Source organism: Leptodactylus fuscus, chromosome 3 (genome assembly GCF_031893055.1).
Source record: "Leptodactylus fuscus isolate aLepFus1 chromosome 3, aLepFus1.hap2, whole genome shotgun sequence".
Taxonomy (NCBI): domain Eukaryota; kingdom Metazoa; phylum Chordata; class Amphibia; order Anura; family Leptodactylidae; genus Leptodactylus; species Leptodactylus fuscus.
In genome coordinates this window covers 118,893,992-118,908,442 of record NC_134267.1, presented here as the reverse complement: position 1 = coordinate 118,908,442, position 14,451 = coordinate 118,893,992, and the positions used below count along the sequence as shown (strand labels likewise).

General features: G+C 38.7%; 1 protein-coding gene and 1 pseudogene across 2 annotated transcripts in view; both read right to left on the bottom strand.

Annotated features, from left to right (window-relative positions):
• BACH2 (BACH transcriptional regulator 2) overlaps positions 1-14,451 on the bottom strand; it is a 225,611-nt gene that overhangs the window by 58,065 nt on the left and 153,095 nt on the right. For both annotated transcript variants that reach the window (XM_075268187.1, XM_075268186.1), the window contains one exon: positions 5,042-5,296. In XM_075268187.1, coding sequence (XP_075124288.1) covers positions 5,042-5,296 — 255 coding nt within the window. The remainder of the gene's footprint in view (positions 1-5,041; positions 5,297-14,451) is intronic.
• LOC142198738 (U2 spliceosomal RNA) lies at positions 13,324-13,416 on the bottom strand (annotated as a pseudogene).

The window sequence follows — 14,451 nt, the reverse complement described above, 5'->3', positions numbered from 1 at the left end:
GTGGCCGTTCAGGAGCTGAGCTCACTGACCGGATGCATTTTGGTGAGGGTCGCCAGCACCTGGAATGAGAGTCGTGGCTGGAGATCAGTTACCATAACAGCTGGGTGCCTATTGAAGGCTCTCAGGTAAGGCAAAGGAAACAAACTATAAAATCCTCTTTTGCCATTACAGAGTACCCTCTGACCTTCCTGAGATTTACTACTCCGCTTCGGACCAATGCTGGAGATGTAATGTTGACAGAGGCACAATGGAACACGTCTGGTGGGGATGTACACTCCTACGACCGTTCTGGTCTGATGTCTGTCGTATTATCTAGACAGTCACTGATATCGCTCTAGCTGATGATCCTGTCCCCTTCTCTTCTCTATCTTTCCACATAAGTTTAAGAAGCACACCCGTAAACTACTAGGCTTTCTATAAGTAGCAGTGAGATCCGCTATCCATAGGCTGTAGAAGTCCCCGGCACCTCCCTCGCTGTTGTCCTGCCTTTAGGAGATCCTATGCATACAAAGTATGGAAAACTTGCTTGTGGAATTAAAACAGGATGATAGAGCCCACCAACAAACGTGAATCCTGTGGAACCACTTCTATTACTTTGCTGAGTTTCAGTCTGCCTTCCCTTTTATGTCTTCGTAACCATCCTTTTCTTCCTTTTTCTGCTTTCTCGCCTATTTCATTGACAATGTATATTTACTTTGCTTTTGTTCTTGAATATACTGTTTGACTCTACTATGACAGAGCCTTTGTTGTTTCCCCTCCAGTTTCTCCTCTTCTTCTCCCCCACCCCTGATTTTGCCTGTTGTCCCCATTTTTCCCCTCTCCCCCTGGCCCTCCCATGTATCGCCTCTTTTTCATATTTTGTTTGACTTGTTTTCTGTTCTTATGAAAAACTTCAATAAACCCTTTCATGCAAAAAAATCTACATACATATATTATAAGTATTAAAAATTCATCACCCCTTTCTCTGTAAAATACATAAAAAAGTAGAAAATTACCGTGAAACACATATACATTAGGTATCCCTGTGTCCGAAACGCCTAGTCTAGAAAATTTCCCTTACGGTATACTAAAAAGTCCACCTGGCCCTGCAAGAAAAGACACGCTTTGCATCCCCATACACAGAAATATAAAGGAGTTACTGGTGTCAGAATATGGAGACTTTAAGAAAAACATTTTTTTCACAAGATTTTTGTGGGGTTAAAAGGGGATAAAATGTGAATTAAAAAACTATAATATAAAGAAATATAAACTTGGTATCCAGCAAACATTAATGCTGATCTATAGGGGTTTCGGAGTCAGATCTAATATTGAAGGCCTGTTCTAAGGATAGGCCATTAATGTTAGAAACCAGAGAAGCCCTTTAATGGCATACTGATAGGACCTATTAATAAGTGGTTGCCATCGGTGGCCTATGCAAAAACGTTACTGTACTATATTGGTCATCTTCTTCACATTCAGAAATACTTTACACAATATTATCAGTAAAGGAAGTTTCATGGTTATAAAAAAAAGCAGAGGGTTACAGATAAATCTCTAGAGATTTTATTTTATAAACCCACAACAGATTAAAGTTTATAATTTACTACTCTTCTGTTTCAGAGTAGCGGGTTTTTTTTCTCCCCATTCTGAACACTGCCTCCTTAAGTTGTTCTTAGACTTGACACAATCGCGTAGTTTACTTTTCCTGTTGGCCAAGTACAAATACCTTAATAATACCAACATTCTTTACTGAATGCAAGGCGCCCTAGCCAGTAATCTCATGTTCTAGGCAGCAGTCATGTGTTAAATCCAGATTAAAATAAGCAAACTTCAGATAAGGTTATCTATAAAGTAAAAGCTCACCAATCTCTACATATTCATAAATGTAATGGATACTTCTCAGTCTATAAGTAACTGCAAATTAAAAAAGTAAATCTGAATAAATGGACATTTAGATGAACTCCAGGACAAGTAGGCCCCTATATGACCTCTAGAATGGGAGCTGCTTGCACAGAATAGCTCTCCATTCTGCTAATGGAAAGTTGTCCTAAGTAGAAGCCTCTTCTATGATTTCCATATAAACAATAAGGCATACCCTTTAATTGCTAAAATGGGGATGTTTCATAAAAACATCCCTGGTTTTATATGCCCTGTTACAATTTCATGAAAAAGATCTCACACTCTCTCCCCTCTGTAAGCCAGAATGGCTAGCAGGTAGTCATCAATATTTGGCTGGCTGATATATGGGATTTTGTCAGTGGTGCTTGTAGTAGATCAATGTGGTAGATCCTTTCCTAAAGGGGATGTTTCTGATCGGAAAAACTTACGGACTACACCACTTTATTTCACTTCAGAAACCCGTAAGTCTTTGTCCAGGGCACAATTCAAAGATACCCTGTGAAATATTTATTTTGCAAGCTAAAAACTACTTCCTAAGACTACATTCACATCTTTGCGGAGTTTCAGGTGGAAACTGTTACAATGTCCGCCAAAAATCATGAGAGAAAGTCCTGCATGGAGGACCTTTTCCTCCGCCAGTTTCAGTTAATGATGGACACCCAACCGACCCCATTATAAGTGATGCTAATGTGAAAATAGCATAATGTGTTTTCTCTATTTTATTGACATGTTGATAACAAGGATAACAAACAGCTACACATGTCATATTTACCATCATAAATTCTGTGGTGCTGATTATTTTTGTGGTTTAGTACCATATCAAGTGGAAACTTTGGCAGCACATACTAGTGGTGAGCATAGCCCTTATGCCACTTGTAGGGGTGGTAAGTGGATATGACAATTCTGCCTAATATTTTCAAGTCAAAATCATCATACTCTTGCTGACTTTTGAAATTTAAATCTAAACTTTTACATCATTTGTTTACAAGGATTGGATTTTTTGGATTGGACAGTCTTTGCTGTCCGAAATAGATATTTTGAGATTAATGTCTTCCAGCCAGTTTGCTATAACTCCAGATGTAAGCTTATGGTTAATGTTCTCTATAAGGCCTAGCTTGTGATCACTTTTTAATTTTATTTGTGTTTACAGCTTCCGTATTTCTAGATCTAGTCATAATTTACTATTTTCCTATTTAAAATTTATCTGTAAAGTTGAAAAAGTTTTTCCTACAGATGCATTGTCTCCTAGTAATAAACTTTTCCATAAACATTGATTAACTTGTAGTAAGTGTTTGACTGCTATGGTGCAGCATCCTCCTGTCTCTCTGTGCCTGAATTCCTATTACTTCACCTGCTCAACCTGGTCGCCACGTGGTATCCGTAGTTGGTAACAGAAGGTGCACTCTACGGATTCTAAGTTCACTGCTTAGCAGGGGCAAGCACAGAGCCCTTCACAGGGTGGTTTGTGAAAGACGTATCACATGATGGGTAAAACCAGTGAGCTGTCTCAAGACCTATGCAACCTTATTGTTGCAAAACCTATTGATGGCATTGGTTACAGAATAATTTCTAAATTACTAAAAGGTCCCACTGAGAGCTGTTGGGGCCATAATCTGGAAGTGGAAAAAACATAATTTAACCATAAACTGGCCATGAGCAGGTCTCCTCACAAGATTCCAGATAGAGGACTGAAAAGAATTATCAGAAGAGTTGTCCAAGAGCCAAGGACCACCTGTGGAGAGCTACAGAAAGGCCTGGAATCAACAACCAAACAAGACTCCATTGCTGAATAAAAAGCATGTTCAAGTGAGTTTAAAGTTTGCTCGACAACATTTTGACAAGCCTGTGAAATACTGGGAGAACAAATTTTGTTCTCATCTGACCAGACTATAACTCTTTGGTTGCCATAATACACACATTGTTTAGAGGCCAAAAGGCACTGCATATCACCCCCAAAATACTATACCTAACGTGAAGTTTGGAGGTGGGAACATCATGGCGTGGGGCTGATTTTCAGCATTTGGCACTGGCAAAGTTCATATAATTGAAGGGAGGATTGATGGACAAACACACCAAGACATTCTTGAAAAAATCTGCTGTCAACTACAAGGATGATGAAGATGAAACAAGCAGTATGTGAGGGCAGGTTTTGCACCTTTTCTGTCCACATGGGAATGTTCCTGTGTCAGTACCAAACAGGAAAACAATCGTGTGCCCCTGGTCGTCACATATAACCCACACCTGGAGACGCTGAGAGGAATCACGTGCAAATTACATCCACTACCGCAAAAAGACCACCGTCTAAAATCCATATTTCCAGTCCCCCCTCTCCTGTGCTACAGACAGCCACCAAACCTCAGGAATATGGTTGTTAGCAGCTCACTGTTACCTCCAACTAACACATGAACATTCCCATGCAGACAGAAAAGGTGCAAAACCTGGAATATAAAATCCCAGGTACGTTCACCTGTAACACACCTAATGTAGTGTATTTAATAATGTGCACCAAATGTTCAACCGAAAATCTGTATGTTGGAGAGACTGGTCAGAAGCTCAGAATGAGAATTAATTCACAACGCCATACAATTAGAGAACGAAAGATGGACCTTCCCGTGCCAAAACATTTCTGCAATGAAGATCATAATATGACCAGTGACATGAAAATTTTGGTTTTAAGAGGGAATTTTAAATCAAGGAAAGAGTGACGGATTTATGAGTACAAGAGCATGACCCTATTTAACACTATGGAGAATGGAATGAATGTCTCACATGGGTTCATGTCATTCTATAGAAATCACTGAACTAAGACAGCCATAAAGATAAGAACATGGGAACTGTGAATTGTTTACATGTATATACTAATAAGCCTCGTTCCCCCCTCCCTCCTGAAATTATATCCTTATGTGTCCTGTTATACATAAATATGCATCCTTCAGAAATTGTTCTTAGTTATATCTGAAGAAGAAGCCAAAGAGCTTTGAAACGTTATATTCTGTCATGATTATGAGTTAGCCATTAAAAAATGAATCATCTACTGAAGACTCTCAAGTTTTTTGTTTTTATATTACATACCCACTGGCTAACACGGTACAAAAACAAACATTTTCTTCTTTATAGCTATCACTGTATTAACCGAAAAGTAAAAAAAGATATTACAACATACCTCTTCTGGCAAGCTGACTACCAATCCATGTTCTGTTGGCCCAACCAGCACTTGCAGGAAGTACTCACTGCATGCAGCCAGCACTGCTCGATGGGCTCGAAACTCCTTTCCTTCCACAACTAAAGTGACATCACAGAGAATGTCTTGTTTCCATTGGTCATTGAGGCACTGAAGAATATTGGTACAATGTACAGTTGACTCATACACGTACATGGGAGATTCAGTCTTATCATCTGCAGACATTCCGTTCAGACCCTAAAAAAGTAAATAGACACAGTAAATGAATATGTTTACGCAACAACACGTTATATAAATTTGATGACTTTATATATATATTAATATAATTGTGATGATAAAACAGTCAAATTTACCAAACTAATGGGAGAATCTTTATCTTTTTAAAACTACTATCTACCGTAGCAAATTCTCATATATTAAGTTGTAAAGTTCTTCTGTAATATGACATAGTTTTTGGGTATCTCACATTTCACTACTGGCATACTGAGATGTACTGGATTTGTGTATTTAACTCTCTGAATCTTAAGGAGAGTTGACATTATTTATTGCATTTTTGTTAACAACAATGGATAATTCTAGTAATGGCTGTAAGTGTTTGTATCCCTGAAATTTTTCCAGATAATGAAGTATTTCTTCCAGAAAATTATTGCAGTTACACATGTCTTGTTATACACATTTTTTTCCTTTGTATTGGAACAACACAAAAAAAAAAACTAAGAAAAAAAAGGCAAATTGGACATAATTTCACACAAAAATCTGAAAATGAGCTGGACAAAATTGTTGGCATCTTTTCAAAATGGTAAATAACTTTGTTTCAAGAAAGTGAGGGTCATTCAAACTCACCTGTGGCAAGTAACAGGTGTGGGCAATATAAAAATCACACCTGAAACCAGATAAAAAGGAGATCTTTGCATTTTGTGCCTATGAGTGCCACACAGAGACATAAAAACTAGACTGCAGTTTGCCAAAATGTATGTAAGTAAGCAAAAACCCTTCTGTTAAAAGATCTTGAGGACAGAAGAGAACAAGATAGTGCTTTTTGGTAAAACATATAATTCTATTGTTTACCGAAAATGAAATGAGGCCTACAAGGAAAAGAACACAGTACAAACAGTGAAATATGATGGTGGCTCAAAGATGTTTTGGGGTTGTTTTTCTGCCTCTGGCACTGGGTGCCTTGACTTTGTGCAAGGCCTCATGAAATCTGAAGATTACCAAAAGATTTTGGAACTCAATGTAGGGCCCAGTGTCAGAAATCTGGGTTTGCGTATTAGGTCATAGGTCTTCCAGCATGACAATGACCCCAAACATATTTCATAAAGCACCCAGAAATGGATGGAAACATAGCACTGGCGAATTCTGAAGTGACCAGCAATGAATCTGGATCTAAATCCCAATGAATACATATGGAGAGATCTTAAAATTGCTGTTAGAAGAAAGCGCCCTTCAAATATGAGAGACCTGGAGCAATTTGCTAAAGAAGAGTTGTCTAAAATTCCAGTTGAGAGGTGTAAGAAGCTTGTTCATGGTTACAAGAAGCGATTGATTTCAGTTATTTTTTCCAAAGGGTGTGCAGCCAAATATTAAGTTGAGGGTGTCAGTAATTTTGTCCAGCCTGTTTTTGTAGTTTTGTGTGACAATATGTCCATTTTTTTTAAGTTCTCTTTTCGTGTTGTTCCAATACACACAAAGGAAATAAACATGTGTATAACAAAACATGGGTATTTGCAATAATTTTTTGGGAAGAAATACTTTACAGGAATGTTGAAATGGGTTTCCAGGATAACAGGGCAACCTGGGGGGAAAGAGGAAGAGGCAAAAAAAAAAAAGTGATACTCATTAACCCCCAAAGTCTTTTTGGGCAGTATGTCCCGGTTTTCCAGGTCTTGCCAGATCAGATCAGATACCAATGACAAAGCAGTGATGCTACCAGTACCCAACATTGGATAGCTGAGGCCAGTTATTGACTGTAGTGCCCATCTGAGCCTCTGAATTTCTGGCCCGGCTAGTGCAAGAATCAGATTTGGCCCCATTCCCTACAGTAATATCTCTGGAAATAATATAGATAGCACTGCAACCTTCATGTCATATGAAAGAAAAGAACCCCCTCTTTTATAACAAAAGAGGGTTTGAAGTGACCCTCCCCTTTCCTCATTTTCTCTGCAGTGATTTTATACAGCCCATACTCTAAGCCGGTACTCTATATACAGTTACTCAGTAAGAGGCAGGGATAGAATAAAGCCAGGGAAAGAATAAGGAGATAGAGGATTTCACAGAAAAGACACAAAATGTGTTAACAAAAGTACATTACAAAATGTATTAAAGACATAAATACTACAAGAAAATCAAAATTTGGATGAAAGTTTTGTTACGCTTTAAATTTTGAAACATTGATAGATGTAGGCAAAGGATTTTGCTTAATGAAATAAAATTAAAATTGTGCTTTATTTTTTATAGCCAAAAAGGCTGTTTATTTTAAGATCACAGTATCACAAAAGATGTAAATGTACTGTAGCAAGCTTTAAAGGTCCATTAATCTGATCCATTGATCAGACCAATAGGAAAACAATGGTAGTGTGACACTTGCCTAATTCAGTTAAAAACTAGTATAGGGTAGGAAATCATATGGTCTCAGATGATGATATAGCATGCCTAAATGTATTTAAACACACCCTTTTATATAAGCCATACACCATTTCTGCCTCAACCAATAGATTCAGTATCACTTGGTAAAGTGGTCTTCCATGTTGACAGCTCTGGTACGATAGGTGTGGGTTCTATTAGATATTTATCACATATTTTAATGGATGCATGCCTCACCTCTGGGAACCACACCTAATCCAATAAGGGTCTCCAGCACAATCTGTCTCTATGTGGTGTCCAGAAGTTACAGAAACAGCCAAGACGACGGTGCTACAATGTTTCCAGAAATCTTATAGAAGTGAATAGGGTTACAGGTACAGCATAGCACAGCAAATTATACGGATTCTGGAGCTCCAATGTTACAGAAACTTTGTAACTCATTGTGTTCCTGTTTCTGTAGCTCACATTTAGTTGTTTGGGAATTACAAAAAAAGTATAGCAAAGTTTGCTCAGTTGTTACTATAACTCCTCGCCTGGCTACCCAGATAGTGTGTGACTGGCTTATATGTGGATACCACTACAAAGACATATGCAAAAAAGTGACATCGCAGTCAAGTGAAAATGTCCTTATACTACTAACAAACTTTAAGGTCTCCCAGATGAGTTGTCATAAAATGACCCTCTGCCCTGGTGCCAAACGATGTCATTATACTTGACCCAGTTCTACTCTGTACAGTATTTATTTGATGTGTGATCTGACTGATGCTGCGGCTGTGGGACAGTACTCATGATCTTTCCCTGAGCAATAGAATCTAAATAGGGCACAATCTCTCTTTATTCCTGCATCTCTTTTTTAAATATGTTTATTTGGCAGCCACATTCAGCTCTCAGTATTATACATCTCCAGGCAGAGGGGACAATAAAAAGGTTTGTACTTCACGAGGGATTTCTCAGACCAGAGCCTCCACTGTACTGGTGAGCAGGATCAGTGGTGAAATCATCTAGTATGACTCAAAGAATTGAGAGATCCCTGCACTTCACCCAAGGTGCTGCATGTTTTATGTGCTATTGCCTCACCTCAAAATTCTGCTTATATCATCTGAGAAAATGGGTGATTCACAGATAAGATATAAAGTTGATGATAGGAGACATATAATAATAGATTGTTATGATACAAGCCTTGTGAAAATGGGCGTGACTCATGCAAAAAATATTTTGTGGCATGTCTGATACATGAAGACAGTGTTGACAAGTACATGTTAATTGCATATAGAAGATTAAAAAGATAAAAATACAGAAATAAAGTACAAATTAATTATTCAAACCCATAATAATTAATACAGAGAATACACATTCCCGAGCTGATCTTGCAAAAACTGTCAGCAAATCTAATTAATTATTATTATTATTATTATTATTATTATTATTATTATTATTATTAAGATAAAGATCAACCATTGTTAAAGGTCCAGTTTCAGACCAGTATTGAGAGACAAATAATATTGTTTATATAATTAAAAGTTATACACTTTTCTAGATACTTTCTGTATCAATTCCTCACGGTTTTCTAGGTCTCTGCTTGTTGTCATTCATTCTGCTTACTTTCAGTGGATAAAAATCGGTCCATGGTCATGTGATACAGTCCATGGTCATGTGATGAGCACACAGGTGCACAGCTGATTACCAGGCAGATGTCTGATTGATGTGCCATGACTATAACGAGTTGTGCACCTGCGTGTATATCACATGACCATGGACTGTATATCACATGACCATGGACTGTATATCACATGACCATGGGCTGATTGTTATCCAGTGAAGGTAAACAGAATGAATGACAGTAAGAAGTGGTCTAAAAAACCATCAGGAATTGATACAAAACAGTATGTAGGAAAATTGGATAACCTTTTATTATAGAAACAATAAAATCTGTCTCTCTAAATTGGTCGGAAACAGGACAACCCCTTTTAATATTAATTTTATTTTCTAGTAGACTACATACCAATATGTTTACTTTGAATGTATTTTTGTATTGTTACGCTGCATTGCTTGTGTCAGCTAAAAGGTATGCCTTCAGTAATTGTGAAGTAAAGTAGATGCAGATTTTAGTTTCTAGTGTTAAAAACAGGATATTTCAAAAGTCTGCTAAATAACCCAAATAGTAAAACTTAAAAGCTACCATTTAGGAAACAGAAAGAGTCAGCAAATATATTTTATTTAATGCCTGAGACGTAACACAGTTGGCATGCAATTAAACAAAAAGTAAATTTTATTTTAATTTAATGCTAGATCGCCTCAAGTTCCAACTGTTTCATCATGTTTTACAGCAACCAAGCTTTCATTTTATTTGAGAAAATTAAATTCATATACATGATTTATGCTCTTAATATGCATATTTAACCAGATTTATATTAAATTGGCATGCAAGCAAAGAGAACTACCAAGCAATTTGTGCTAACAACAAAGAAGAACCTTGTTGAATTGTACTATGACCGCTTGACATGCTGACAATAGTTATATGTGGCTTTATGAGGTAGTCTGGGGCCATTTGTATTAAGGGTGCCTAGTCTTGTATGAGGATTACGGTCGTCATAATTAGATAAAAGACAAGTGAGGACGTTCAAATAGTGCAGGTAACATGAGAAAGGAAACCCATTACCCCTTTAGGACAAAGCCAAAAACTGCCTTAGGTTAAGGCCCCACGTGGTGTCACACAGCAAAAAAGCTGCATCACGGTTCTTCCCGCAGCGCTTTGTACAGAAAGTTCACAGAGGTTTCCTGTGCAGACTTTCTGCTTCAATTATACCTATAGGGAAACCAACGATATTTCCGTAGGTGGATTTTTCCATTTTTCTTTTCTTAAGTGTTTACTGTGCAGGTTAACTAATTGTTTACTTTTATTGTACAGTTTGTTGCAGACATGGCGATACAAAATGTGTGCTGTTTTATACTATGTTTTGTGTTTTTATATTTTTTTTATAAATAGAAAAAAGGTGTGTTTTACTGTGTTTGTGTGTGTGTGTGTGGGGGGGGTGTATTCATTTTTTAATGAATATAGGACATTTTCTGATCACTGGTTCAGTATTGTACACCTCAGTACTGAAGTATTGAAGTATATAACGGCTGTCAGCCTATGCACATGCATACAGTACTGTAAACGCAGGATGACAAATAAACATTAGCTGTACGAAGTGGGGGTGGGGGGTGGACCGTTGGGTGCATGGAGCTTTGCATCGGCTGTGGGTGTTACACCTGGGTCTGGGTTACACCTGATTCTTACAGCTGACACCCACTCTTATTTTCACCCACTCAGCTAAGGCCTGGTTCACATCTGCGTTGGTAATCCATTCGTGGAGTCCGCATGGGAACCCTCCTTCCCAAACGGACTACTGATCGCATTGACAAGTGGTGTGCAGTGAAAGCACACGGACCCAATAGACTATAATGGGGTCCGTGTGCTTTCCACACGGTCTCCACACGAGTCATGCGGACAGGAAAGTTCTTCACGATCTACTTTCCATGACTCGTGCGGAGACCATGCGAAAAACACATAGATCCCATTATAATCTATGGGGTCCGTGTGCTTTTGCTGCACACCGCTTGACAATGTGTTCAGTAGTCCGTTTGGGGGTCCCCATGTGGACTCCTGGATTGGATTACTGACGCAGATGTGAACCAGGCCTCAGTCATTATGTCATGGTTCTGAAAGGGGTTAAAGGTGTTGTCCAGCTTCAGCAAATGTTTGTATACTGAGAAGTTCCGCAATTTTCCAATATACTTTCCGTATCAATTCCTCATGTTTTTTAGATCTGTGCTTCATTGTATACTTCCAGTGGATAAAAATCAATACTTAGACATACGATGTACAGTCCATCATGACCATAAACTGATTTTTCATCTATTGTAGGCAACATGATGACAGCCCGCAGAGATCTAGAAAACGTTTGGAACTGATACAGAAAGTATATCGGAAATTGTATAACTTTTCAGTATTCAAGCAATAACATTTATTTGCAGAAACAGGACAATCCCTTCAATAATGTTCAAATAAAAAAGACCGGTGACTGGAACAGTGCATTCTTTCAAGCAAGTGACAGCTATTGAAGATGTATGGACACCTTCAGAGTGTTATATTATAAGGGTATTATAGAAAAACTCAGATAAATTGGTAAACTCTGTAAAAAGGTTACGTGTTGGTAGCTCCATAGCTATCAAATAGTCTAGCTTTAGTCCCTGAATACTGCACTCTATATGCCTAGAAACAGTAGTACTACAGACTTTTTATTGACTGTAGGATGTGTGCTTGTCATAGGGAAATAAACAAGTGATCTCCATTGGGAAAGAACCAAGATGCGTGAGTAAATGATGCTGTGCTACATAAAGTATATTACTAATAATAGTTTCAAGCAACTCCCTTTGCATATTTTAGTACTTTCGATATGACTTTGGCCAGACCGCAGTAAACCACCCCAAGTTCATGTGCAATGAAGGGATTTAATACCACTTTAACACGAGATCAATATCACGATTAAATCAGCTCGGGAAGTGAAAAAAATAAACCTATCCCCTTTGCTCCGGAGGATTCCCGTGCATCCAGGTTCTTCTTCTGCTCTGGCGGCGTCCTTTGGAGGTGCGCTGAGGCCAAACAGTGAAGGGCCTGCAATATCATTAACTGTGACATTACGGGTCCTCTTCCTGAAGTCAACTGAGGCCGCTGATTGGCCTTAGCGGTCAATATGACTGTTGAGGCCAATCAGCGGTTGCTCGGACCTCCAGAAGTGGACCCAGGAGATGCCATAGGAGCAGAAGAACCGGGATGCGCAGGATGACTTTTTTTTCACTGCCCCTGGCTGATTTAAATGTTAAAAGGGTTGTCCATTTTTGCCTGACCAACCCCTTTAAAAGGGTAACCTGACAAATGGTTATTAGACTAGAACACACTGGGTAAATCAGCTTGAAATTTTGTAGTGTTCATGCCAGGTTTTTTTTTGTATGGTTTAACAAAAAACACTGTTGCAAAAAAAACCTTAAGATGATGAAATTTAACATTACAAAGTTGACCTGGTCAAAACGTATTAGACTAAAACTCATTGCGAGAGTTGGCTTGAACTTTTGCATGGATAAATATTGGCAGTTTATCTGTATTGTTTAAAATACTATTTAAAAAAAAAATAACAATGTAATACACTCTGTGGTCAGAGGCAAAGCTAACACTGCTGTATTGGGGGTCTTGAAAAAATATGACACTACTGGCAGTGAAAGGGTGACCTGGCCAGTGTACGTGTAAAACCGTAAATAGCACTGGGTCTAAAATGAATTAAATCTAAGTTAGTTAACTATGCTTCAGACTATTCTCCTATAATTCTATAGTTCTTTTGCAATGTTGGTGTGGTGTTGTTTTTCCACTAGCAATGTACCTGAAATTGCTTTAGATCATGCAATGACTGATTTTTTTTTATTTTTTATTTTTTTTTTCAAAGCGCGAGTACACATCTTCAATTACTCATGGGCCAAAAACAGAGGTGCCACAATGAAAAAATGCCCAAGGATGCATTTTATTGCAAACTCTTTGTGAAGAGTAGGCCCCCAACCTCTCTAACCCTCTGAGAAAGCCTAAAAAGAGTTGGGGATTATGGTCTTGCTTCTAGTCTCCATTTGGTGTGTGTAATCTCCCCTCCCAGAGTGGGTCACTACTCCCAGTGATGGAAGTAATTACTAACCACTTATAAGAACAGATACTACATTTGATCTTAGCCAAAAGGCCAAGAAGCGAATGATAACACAACAGTGACTGATAAAAGCGCTCAGCAAACAGCAATTCTATCTGAACTGCCCATGGTATGTTATATGCAGACTCCGGGAGCGTTCACACTACCGTTGGTGTCCGACAGGTAGTGTCCGCTGCTAATGTTCGTTCAAAATCTTGCACGGACATTAGCAGCGGACACTAGCTGTGTCTGTGACATTTTTCGTTTATTTAAATGGAGATTGGGTGCGTTGTTATACATTCCGTGCCTGTCCTTAAGTGTCCGTTCCTAAAGATGTCCGACTTTTCAAGCGGACAGAAAAAACCTACATGTCAGGTTTTTCGGTCCGCTTGAAAACTCGGACATCTTTAGGAAAGGACACTTAAGGACAGGCACGGAGTGTATAACAACGCACCCAATCTCCATTTAAATGAACGAAAAATGTCACAGACACAGCTAGTGTCCGCTGCTAATGCCCGTGCAAGATTTTGAACGGATATTAGCAGCAGACACTAGCCGTCGGACACCGACGGTAGTGTGAACGCTCCCTAAGACGTCAGCATGGTAACGTCTCCAGCTACTACTACTTTCGTGAAAAGCTGAAACTTTTGCAAAATTTGGGTTGAAACCAGCTAGTTACAAATTGGCTTGATTATCTCTCTTCCTGTGAGGAATAGGATACACCTTACTCCAGGGCATGGCTCATGGAAAAAAATGGGTGTGACTCGAATATTTAGGGCTCCTCTCTACTCAGTACTACAAAGAAGGAAAAGATTGTTGTCTAGTAATGTGGTGCTCCTCATTGCGATATATGGGGGATATGAAACATTTGGCTGGTTCCAATACATGAACTACAATAAAGAAAGCCACGCTTATGCATGCACTGGAATCAAGTAGCAGGAAACCTCCATCCACTTAGCATATACTATAACATATACTATAACGGTACAGTGGCCTCTGGATGTGGCACCATATTGTGGCCTTTGGGAGTGGCACCTTCTAACAATGTGGCTGTCCACAAAAGGTTGTGCACCTCTGGCTTACATTATGGCTTCATTTTTT